The sequence below is a fragment of the Xiphophorus couchianus genome, chromosome 5, assembly GCF_001444195.1.
Source record: "Xiphophorus couchianus chromosome 5, X_couchianus-1.0, whole genome shotgun sequence".
Classification (NCBI taxonomy): Eukaryota; Metazoa; Chordata; class Actinopteri; order Cyprinodontiformes; family Poeciliidae; genus Xiphophorus; species Xiphophorus couchianus.
The window spans coordinates 29,194,150-29,204,575 of record NC_040232.1 but is presented as its reverse complement, the minus strand read 5'-3'; the positions used below and the strand labels follow the sequence as shown (position 1 = coordinate 29,204,575).

Below are 10,426 nucleotides of genomic sequence, written 5' to 3'. Positions count from 1 at the left end.
GCACTACCGCTTTTTCTTATATCCACTGTTTAAGCATCTTCAGTCGAACTGATTGTACTTCTTTAATATGCAGTGGGGAAAAATACCAATTTGTCTTTTTTTTTTTCTATTGCACTGTTTTTTTTCTTTTAAAAGAAAGAGATAAAAAATTTTATTTCATATTTATTTCATCAAAAGGGCAGTGCAAGGCAACTGGAAATATAATTTCACCGATTTGAATTTATTTCTGTTTACAGTTTCTGCAGCATTTCAACCGACGTGTGTTTTAACAGGAAACGGTGAAACAAGCTTGTGTGATGGCTGTCAGGGTGGCCAACAGCGTGCAAACAACATGAGGGAATTCATTTAACACAAATGAGACGTCGTCGTAACCGTGACCTCTGAGCGAACAAGCATAAAGCATTGTGAGTCCGGAGTGTTTTACAAGGACATCAGTGAAAGCGGAGTGGCAGGTTATGTGACCCTCCTACCACCCCCCGCCGGAAAAAAGAAAACACCTTCAAATGAAGTGCAGTAAAACAGTAAATACATCTTTAGGGAACTAAGAAAATAAATGAACTTGCAAAGTTCTTAAATCAAGGTTTGAGAAAATGCATGTCTGTGTGTTGTGTATTAATACTGTCTACATCAGACTGAATAATTAACCATCAAAACTGAAAGCACTAGCCCAGACACAAGGCACTGAGGAGCCAAACAAAAAGCTTAAAAATAAGCCTGCGAGTAAGGAGGGATATGACCATCTGAGGCGCTGCCTGAAATGCAGCCCTCTATCATTTTCTTTTCGTCATACTCAGAATTCACTGGGTTGTACAGTCGACGTCCCCTTCACCGGTCCCCTTCAGTTTCTTCACTTCCTTCAGCAGCTCCTGCTCCAGGGTTAAAATCTCTTTGGGTTTCTGGTACTGGACAAGAGAAAAGAAAGGAAACGGTCAACCTAGAATTACTTTGGTATATATATACTTCTCTTTTTTTTTAGATAAGAATGCAATTTTTAATTGTAAAAGGAACAGAAGGAGACACAATGAGACTTTTTTTTTTTAGTGCTGATAAAACTTTTTTTTTTCTGGAGAGACCTATGATGGAGGCTTTCAGATCAAAACAGATCTAGCACTCAGCATCAAATCATCATGATTTTATTGTTAAAATGGTCAACAATAGAGAAAAAAAACATAATCATTAGAGTGTGTGTGACTCACACTGACTATTAAAGTGTTGTTGGCATGTGTGTAACTGAGTGCGGCGCCATCGAGCGGCAGCTGGCTTCGATCCAGATCAGGAACACTGAACTTCTTGTAATACCTGGGAAGACATGAAGAAGATGGCATGATGTAGCCTTAGAACTAATGAGTGTATTGCACACAGTGCCATCTATATTTAAGACATACGAACTGAATCCAGTAAGCATACATTACAAGAACAAGAAGGTGCTCAGAAAAATGCCATTGGTTTTGAGCAAATGTACTTTTTATTTGTGGTCTTTATGATGATGCATCTCTCAGAGGGCTCCATGGAAACACTGAAGACATCCTTGGTATAGGGAAGGTTACGGATTCGCCACTGAAAGCTGGTTTTTGTGTCTTTGCGCATAAACACCGGCTAAAGAGACAAAGTAGAATTTAAAAAATGCATTGATTTAAAAGAACTAATGCTTTAAATGTATTGGATACATAAATAATCAAAAACCCACATTGGAGCAGTTTTCTTTAATGACATCGGAGTTGAGAGCTGCAGGTACGTTTACTGGCTCCCCGACTTCTACCTGCCAAACACCCTGAACTCCCAGCGTGCTTTTCTGCCGCCACTTTCTAGCTGTAACGCGCAGTGTTTTAGTAAAACACAATGAAATATTACAGACACCATGCGTTATTAATCTGCAGATGTGTCAAGCAGAAAATCCGCTGCTTACAGATGAGTTCATCTGTTTTCAAGTTGTACTCTTCAGCCATTTCTTTTCCATCTGTGAAGAGGTAATGGATCTTCCTTTTCCCTGAAGGTCAAAGATAGAAACAAATGAACAATTCCAATATACACAAAAATAAAAACAGTACGAATCAAAATTGTTAGATTTTTTTTGATCAAATAGCAATTCTGGATGAACAGATTGTTATTTATGATCAAAGAATTAAAAATCTGCGTTTATTCTAAAAATACCAATAAACGTTTACCTGCAATTATACAGAGAAGCCAAAAATTATTCACATTACTGGCAGATTTAGGTTAAATGTAATATCTCAATTTTAACAACATGATTCTTAATATTGAAAGTAATGTAAATTACAATTATAAGTTTTGGAGTAACTAAGCCAAACTTGAATCTGATAGAGAATCTGTGGGGGGGAAAATAAAGATTAGGGTGATGGGGCGGAGGCTTACCACTCTTAAAGGGCTGGAAATTTTCAATAAAATGAAATTGCTGTTAAATTTTCTGTGAAAATGTACCAAAAGCTACTGAAGAGTTGGAGCGCTTCGTGTATGTGTTTTATTTTTTTCATTTTGCTTTTCATTATCCATTTTTCTTAATTGTATTATCCACTGATAGATACCTGTCTGATTTCCTACCAAAACAAACTTCTTGGTTGAATGAAAATAGTCCTAAACCTAAATCTATCAGGGGAATGAATAATTTGGGGTTTACCTGTCCAGTGAAGGTATTTAGCGTCTTTAACACAACTCTGTACCGCACTCTTGTGGCCAGATTGTGATTTGGATTTTTTTTTTTTAAAAAAAAAGGTTTTTGTTTTTCTTTTTTATTTATTTATTTTTTTAACTTTTATTAACTCTGAAAAATATTGAACCATATACTAACCAATGACTGCCTGATAGGCAACTGTCAAATCAGTTGTATTTGTGTAGACCATAACACAACATTTCTGTGTTAAAACTGCGTTTCTGTTGTGTGATATGAAAATTGTGTAGAATATTTCTGTGAATCTTTACATTTTTCATTTCAACAATATGTTTTAGTACACTTTTGTCTGACTAATAACGGATCTCATACGTGATAAGTAGAAGTGACGTTGAGATATATTAATTTTGAGGTACTACTGGTTCATCTACACTATCAACAAACGTATGCTAGTTTGTGTGTATTATTTACTATTCGCATGTAAAACCTCATTCTTTATTATTAAGTATGTGCGGCTTCCGCTCAATTGCAAAACGAGTTTGTTGCCTAGTAACACGAGCTACACAGGTAGCTACCAGCTTACACTACAGAAATTAACTCATAGTCCCTACGAGACAAAAGAAATTCTGGTGATAATATGTTATGCAATGTTTACCGTCCTGTATCAAGGCCGTTTTCTGCGAAGATTTCAGGACATCGATCCAGTTTTGCACGGCCATGTTTCCATGAGGGCCACTTCCGTATTCAACTTGTAACCCCAGCAACCTGATGACGTACACAAAAAAGAGAAGTTCACGCTCGTTTTACACAGCATGGTTAAAAATAATTAATTCAATAAACAAGTAAACAAACAAATAAAGGTACACAACGTAATTATTTACAATATAAATTCTGAAAATGTACCAAAGACACACTCTGGGCTTAACGTAACGATTGCATCACACCCAGAAGTGAAACATTTAAATTGCATGTTTTACTTCCGCTGTCATCGTTACAGTGTTCATGGTTAGAGTAGAAGTGGGGTAAGAGCTGCGATTTTAAGTTTGAGATTTCACTTTTCAGCTACGCAGTTTTCTTTACGTTGTCAAACCTGGGCTCCAAATCGAAACGGATTTATTAAACACACACATGTTTATACGTTTAACGTCATCTTAAATTACAGCTAGCTTGCTACTAGCACAATACAAGTAGTGGTATTTGATCTAAGCAGCAAAAACTAGTGGGTAAGCTGGTTTTAGACTAGCGAAGATGTAATTTTGTTAACCTTTTGGAAATGTTAGTGACGTGAAGTTCAGATTAAATATCACAGTAAAAACTTTAAATGGGGCTGCAGGAGGTATTTATAGTTCTGCTGCAAGAGTTGATGTGATCGTTTACTCAAGTGCTATTCCATGTTGCAGATTCCTATATCTTTAAGCTCTATTCCATCTTTAAGAGAAAGGTTAAATATTAGACTAAAGAGCGATTTTATGTTATTTAGCATTCCAGCTAACCTATGGACTTACTTTGTTAAATAATATATACACTTTGTATTTACATATGCTCAAAAGTACTAATCATAATCAATTTTATTTAGAATGCAAAATCACATAGTTTTAATTTTACACAGCTATCCTACGTGGAGATAATGTGCAGGGATTTGAAGTAATCTTTTTTTTTTTGTCATTGGTGACAGTGAATCTAGGCTTTTATATGATTACAGATGATTCACGTTAAGCCCCTCTTCTGGTAATCCATACTGATAAATAGTATATGCTGCAGAGCTCCATACTGCATTGTTTTAAACTGCTTTATGCAACAGGGCGGTGGCTCCTCGCTCCAACAACCAGGATGGAGCCTCGACATGGGATCATGAAAGCCTTCCCCAAAGTTAAACGGGCTAAAGTGTTGCAGGGGAAGGACGTGCCTCTCCTCAAGAAGAAAGCAGAGAAACATGATGTCACAGGTTGCTATTTTTGCCTTCGTGAGCTGTAGTCTGACACGGGCAGCTTGAAAAATATAATTGGTACATTGTTGGTTAAAGATGTTTATGCCCCTTTTCTACAAATTCTTGCTCAAGTTGCAACCACAAACTTCCATGTTTAATGATGGATTTTGTGATAGACCATAAAAAGTAGGGCATTGTTGCAAAGCAGATGGACAATAGGTTTCATCCTATATATTTCACAGTTTCCTTTCACTTCAAAATTATGCACTACTTTGTTTTGATCTATCGCATAGAAGTTTGTAAAAAAAAAAAATACATTGCCTGTTGTCATAAAATAGGAAAACGTTTAAGGGATATGATTATTTATGGGTGGTGTATGAAGCAAATTATCAAGAGAAACAAATCCTCACTACCCTTCAGAATCCGCTAAGCATGCTGCTATTGCTTATTTTTTGCTTTCCTGCTTCAGGAGACTTCTTCAATGGTGTCACAGTGTACCTTCTACCTGCTGGAATCGGAAACGCCAGATGCCAGATCTTCCACAGGCAAATCCAGCAGAATGGAGGGCAAATCCAGAGTTCGTTGTCCCCCTCTGTCACTCATGTTGTTGTTGATGACACCATGGACAGTGACAGGGCTCTGCGCCTGATGAAGGTGGATCGTCTGCCATCTGATGTTCATCTGGTGAAATGCACGTGGTTAAGCTTGTGTATTAGTGAGAAGAAAGTCCTGGATGAGGAAAACTACAGCCTTCTGTTACCCAAAAGGTTCGTCGTCTAATTATTCCTTATTCTAGAGAACATGGTTTCAATAATGTTTTTAAACTATTGCCACTTTTATTTCTGTCATATTTTATCAGTTTTCACATGATCACTTACACATTAGGGGTGGGCATCTATCATGTATTTTATTGTTGGTCATGAAAAATTTCTTGTTTGTTCCACGAGAGCATCAATAAATATCAGTAAATTAGACACTTTATTAAATGCACTTCCTATGTTCAGTTTAAATCACAGTTCTTAAAGCAAGTGCTGTCCTGAATTAGCCTAATTCAAGTGGGAATGTTTATTTAAGAACAATATTTTTGTTTGTGCTGCTATGAATACTGTGCCATGCACAGCCATAAGGTTTTTTTTTAAAAAGAAGTAAAAGATTTTTTTGTTTTTTGGTCATTTTTAACAATCACAATAATGCCACAAAGTACTGTGATATAGTTCTAAGTAAATATTGGCCTTTTACACATTCTTTTGACAATTCATTTAAGAGAAAAGCAACTCAATTATCAGTCTAACAACATTTTTCGTGTGATTTTACAAAGAAATTCGGAATCGAAGCATGAAAGTACAGAAGACAAACAATCGGAAAATACTGAACATCCTGCTGAAACAACCACAGAGCCAGAAATTCATCTTACCAAGCAAGAGGAGACTGTAGACATAGTAAGTTTCCATGTATCAGCTACATATTTACTTCTGCCGACAACTATGCTTAGACATGTTGCATCATCATTCACATTTTACGTTGCTTCTGCTTCCAGACAATCCCAAAGGCCAAAGAAGAAGCTAACAGAGAAGAAGATGGCGTCTCTCAGAGCGACCTGGAAGCCCTCATCACCGGACGGCACCCTAAAGAGGAGACTCCCGACTCCAGCACAAACTCCGGTCCAGATGCAGCCGCCTCTGCTGCTGAAGCTCAGAAACCCGTTTCAGGAAAGTGGGTCTGTGCTCAGTCTTCTCAGTGCAAAAGTAACAACTTCAACAAATGCATCACAGACAAGCTGGAAGTGTTGGCCAAGGCCTACACACACCAAGGAGACAAGTGGAGAGCACTGGGCTACTCCAAGGCTATCAACGCACTGAAGAGCTTCCACAAGCCCATCACATCATATCAGGTAGCCTATAGAAACCTTTATTAGCTGGTTTTGTATTATTGAGTTTAACTGTGCCACTCTTTACACACAAATATATGATTTAAACTGGTGAATTTTATCTCTGGCTGTATGTTTGGGGTCATTGCCTTCCCAGAAGGTGAATCTCCACCTGCATCTCAAAGTATTTTCTATCAGGATTGCCCTGTTTTTAGCTCCACCCATCTCCCCTGTCCCCACAGCATGATGCAGCCAGCACCGTGTTTCACTTTAGGGTCTCTGGTCTTCATGATGCCGTTGCTCCTTCAGACTAGTGGCAGCAGCAGTTGGCAAACACCTAGTTGAACTGTGTGTCTGCTGAGCTCATCATACGAACTACTGTATTTCTTAGTGTAAATGGAATAATGGTGGCTCACTATTGATGATGGCAGAGTTTTGGAACAAGTAGGAGCTTCTTGAAGAGACAGAGTCCCAACTTCAAGACGATAAATTACAAAGTCAAATTTCTTTTTAGTCAACTTTGATATACGCAGCATTTTTATCAATCAGTCAAATTGTATTTGTATAGCACATTTCAACAGCAAGCCATTTCAAAGTGCTTTACATCATAAAAACACAAAAAAACACAGTCATGCGACACAGAATCAACAATCGAAACATTACATTTAATCAAGCGCCATTGTTAAGTTTTTAATTGATTATGCCTTAAAGGCATCTCTAAATAGGTGGGTTTTTAGTCTAGATTTAAAGACACTTGGTGTTTCAGCAGTTTTGCAGAAAGCAACATAGTTACTTGATTGTACTATAAAACGGCACTATGTTCCTGGAAAATACATTCTTTAAATTACACAAAGGTGTAATCCTCAATTTACCTATCTGGTAACTTCTGAAGGCAAATAATTACGCTGGGATTTTATTTGGATGTGCCAAATTCAAACGAGCTGAATAAACATACACACCCCAAACCTGTTTTTGTTGATCAATCATAATGTCAATAAATAACACTGATGTTCATGGTTGCAATGTAAAAAAGTTTGAGGGGAATTAATTATTTTTTCTCCCCCCCACACCTTTGGTGTTAGGAAGCTTGTCAGATCCCAGGAATAGGAAAACGCATGGCAGATAAAATAGAAGAAATTATGGAGAGTGGCCACCTGAGGAAGCTCGATCACATTGGAGAGGCCGTGCCTGTCTTGGAGCTTTTCACCAACATTTGGGGAGCAGGAGCGAAAACGGCCCAACTTTGGTACCAACAGGTAAAAACAAAAACATTGCCAGTGCTACAGAGATCCTGGGCTGTAGCACCTTAGCCCATCAAAGTCATATTTAATATCTATTACATCATACATTATGTTCACGTGATTAAAGCTCAAATAATGTATCGACTTCAGTTTTTTAGTCAAGTTGTTTATAAAATTTTCTACCTAGGGAAACCCAGCCGATTGCATTGAGTCATTAGCTAAGTGTTTTGACCAAGTCCCAGTTTCTTGCCTGTGTATTGTGGCATATCCAAAATTGAGCTTTGTAATCTTTGTTTTTAATGTTATGTTAGTAAACTACTATTCAAACCTATTATAAATATACTTTTTGTATTTTTTTTTTACTTACTTTTTTACCTTTTGTTTAAAGGTAAATTATTTTAGAGAAAAAAAGCATAATCTCTGAATCTCCTGATATGTCTTGCAGGGCTTTCGCACCCTGGACGACATCCGAACCAAAGCCCACCTAACCAGCACTCAGAAAATAGGACTGAAGCACTACGATGACCTTCTAGACCGAATGCCTAGAGAAGAGGCGGCAGCCATAGAGAAAGTGGTAATGTATATTCATTTGTAATACTGCAAGCATTTAGTACTCTCTGGCTGAAATACCTTTGTTCCTTTTATCACGTCAATGTGTTTAGCAAGAAATTTGGGGGGGGGGAATCAACCTCATCTTATAGCCCTGAAATAGAATTGTGTTGTTTAGCAGAACGCAGTGAATTATGGGTGAGGGAAATAAAGATGTAAAAACAAACCAAAAGCAAAGTTGTGATACAACCTCCAGTCATATTGGAAAGAGAAACTAGCGAACACACGGACAGCAGAAGAGAAAGTCCACAACGAGACACTGCGAGTTGGGCTTGCTACAATCAGTACAGATATAAAGGACAACACCAAGTTATTCGGCTCTAAAATAAATTTTATGACTCATAAGTTTTTATCCTTTGCAGGTGAGCGATGCTGCACATGCCGTCGATGCCGCCCTCGTGGCAATGGCGTGCGGCTCTTACCGTCGCGGGAAAGCAACGTGCGGAGATGTGGATGTTCTTATCTCTCACCCTGACGGCAAGTCCCACAAGGGAGTTTTCAGTAAAGTCTTACAGATTCTCCATGACAGTGGTAAGCCCTATACTATCAGATAGACACATGTTTTTTTTTTTATTGTTTTCATTTATAATAACGAAAAGAACATCAATCTGTGTTCCAAAGGGTTTCTAACAGATGACCTGGTGAGCCACGAAGACAACGGAGAACAGAAGAAATACATGGGCGTTTGCCGTTTGCCAGGGCCCGGTCGGCGCCACCGCAGGCTGGACGTCATCGTCGTGCCTTACGAGGAGTTTGCCTGCTCGCTTATGTATTTCACCGGCTCGGCCCACTTCAACCGCTCCATGAGAGCACTGGCAAAGACGAAAAATATGAGCTTATCGGAGCACTCTCTAAACAAAGACGTGGTGCGTCAAGGCAGCTTGAAGACGCACGGTGGCAACCCACTTCCCACGGCGATGGAGAAAGATGTTTTTAGACTTCTAGGGATACCGTACAGACCACCGCAAGAAAGGGACTGGTGATGATCTCCAAACAAAAATTTGCTTTTAGAAAAAGAGAGCTTGATATGTATTTATGAATGGTAAATCAGGAATTATGCAAACACACTGCTCATTGATATTTAAAGATAAAAAAAATCATGGAAGTATTTCACTAGCCAATTTATTTTGCAAAATAAAAAGTCTGGATTCATAATAAAGATTATTATGATAACGTTTGCTTTGTTGATCTGTAGAGCTTCACTGCAAATGAGGCTCTTGTCTCAAGGAATCTTTGGAAAATCTGGACTATATTTATTATATATGCATATGTTTATTGAAAATGAAGGCTGAAAATACACATACTAATACTTGTTTCCAGATACCTATTCAACTTCAAAACTTCTCCTGACAAGAAATTACGATGAATACACTTACTGTACATCTCCAACACTTAGTTTTATTTAGTTCTGCACTCAATGCCGTGGTGCATTGCAGCAGCTCCCCTCCCTCCAGAGATGAGACATGTTTCAGGGACCTCAGGAAAGACAGGCTTGCATCTGAAGATGAACATGAGATCAAATTCTCTATTTTCTCATAAAAATTGGTGAAATAGTCCTTTAGCCCACAAAGCTATGTGTTGATTTTTTTCCTTGAGGTCTAGATTTTGTTTTTTAGTCTTCTGTTAAAGATGCAGTATGTAACTTTCATTAAAAAAAAAATATTTTTTGTACATATTTTTTAAAACTGCAGCTTTTGTTGTAACAGATAAGAAATAATTTGAAAAAACAAGCTCCTCTGCCTCCACCCTGTGGTCCTTCTGCCATTTGCGGAAATACATCGCTAGGTTAGAAACAACCACTCATGCCCAGGAGGAAGGTCTTAGCGCTGTCGGTCATGCTTCTGTGTGCTGCCCACATCCTCGTCCTTGCTCTCTGGTAATGACTGCTCAGGCTACTTAGCATACCTGAGGTGAAGAAGTGTGATTTTTTCATATACTAGGGTAGTTTAGGTAACAAAAGAGCAGATAAGTTGGATAAGGAGGCGGTTACTAAAGGAGTTATTGATATGCCAATAAAATGATCTAAAATCAAAGGCAAAAGCATTGTTTGGAAAGAAAATAAGAAGTTATGGAAAATAGGTGCGATAATAAAATAAATAGAAAACATTTGCTGTATAGACCACAAAATACAATTGATGTTATAATAATTAGAGGAA

General features: G+C 38.0%; 2 protein-coding genes across 3 annotated transcripts; one reads left to right on the top strand and one right to left on the bottom strand.

Annotated features, from left to right (window-relative positions):
* Window positions 1–597: 597 nt before the first annotated feature.
* Window positions 598–3,391, bottom strand: dpcd (deleted in primary ciliary dyskinesia homolog (mouse)). The gene is made up of 6 exons (XM_028018074.1): window positions 3,282–3,391; window positions 1,907–1,987; window positions 1,688–1,809; window positions 1,463–1,596; window positions 1,197–1,299; window positions 598–902 (listed from the first exon to the last, which is right to left on the bottom strand). Exons 1-6 carry the CDS (start codon window positions 3,343–3,345, stop codon window positions 798–800), a joined length of 609 nt encoding a protein of 202 aa, XP_027873875.1. The 5' UTR covers window positions 3,346–3,391; the 3' UTR covers window positions 598–797.
* A 186-nt stretch (window positions 3,392–3,577) lies between these two features.
* Window positions 3,578–9,438, top strand: poll (polymerase (DNA directed), lambda). 2 transcript variants are annotated; one of them, XM_028018067.1, is made up of 9 exons: window positions 3,578–3,648; window positions 4,428–4,571; window positions 5,023–5,320; window positions 5,872–5,992; window positions 6,091–6,444; window positions 7,503–7,676; window positions 8,107–8,235; window positions 8,633–8,801; window positions 8,892–9,253. In XM_028018067.1, exons 2-9 carry the CDS (start codon window positions 4,457–4,459, stop codon window positions 9,251–9,253), a joined length of 1,722 nt encoding a protein of 573 aa, XP_027873868.1. In that variant the 5' UTR covers window positions 3,578–3,648; window positions 4,428–4,456. The 2 variants fall into 2 exon arrangements, with proteins under 2 accessions (XP_027873868.1, XP_027873869.1); XM_028018068.1 differs by lacking the exon at window positions 3,578–3,648 and having other exon boundaries at window positions 4,457–4,571; window positions 8,892–9,438.
* Window positions 9,439–10,426: the final 988 nt, after the last annotated feature.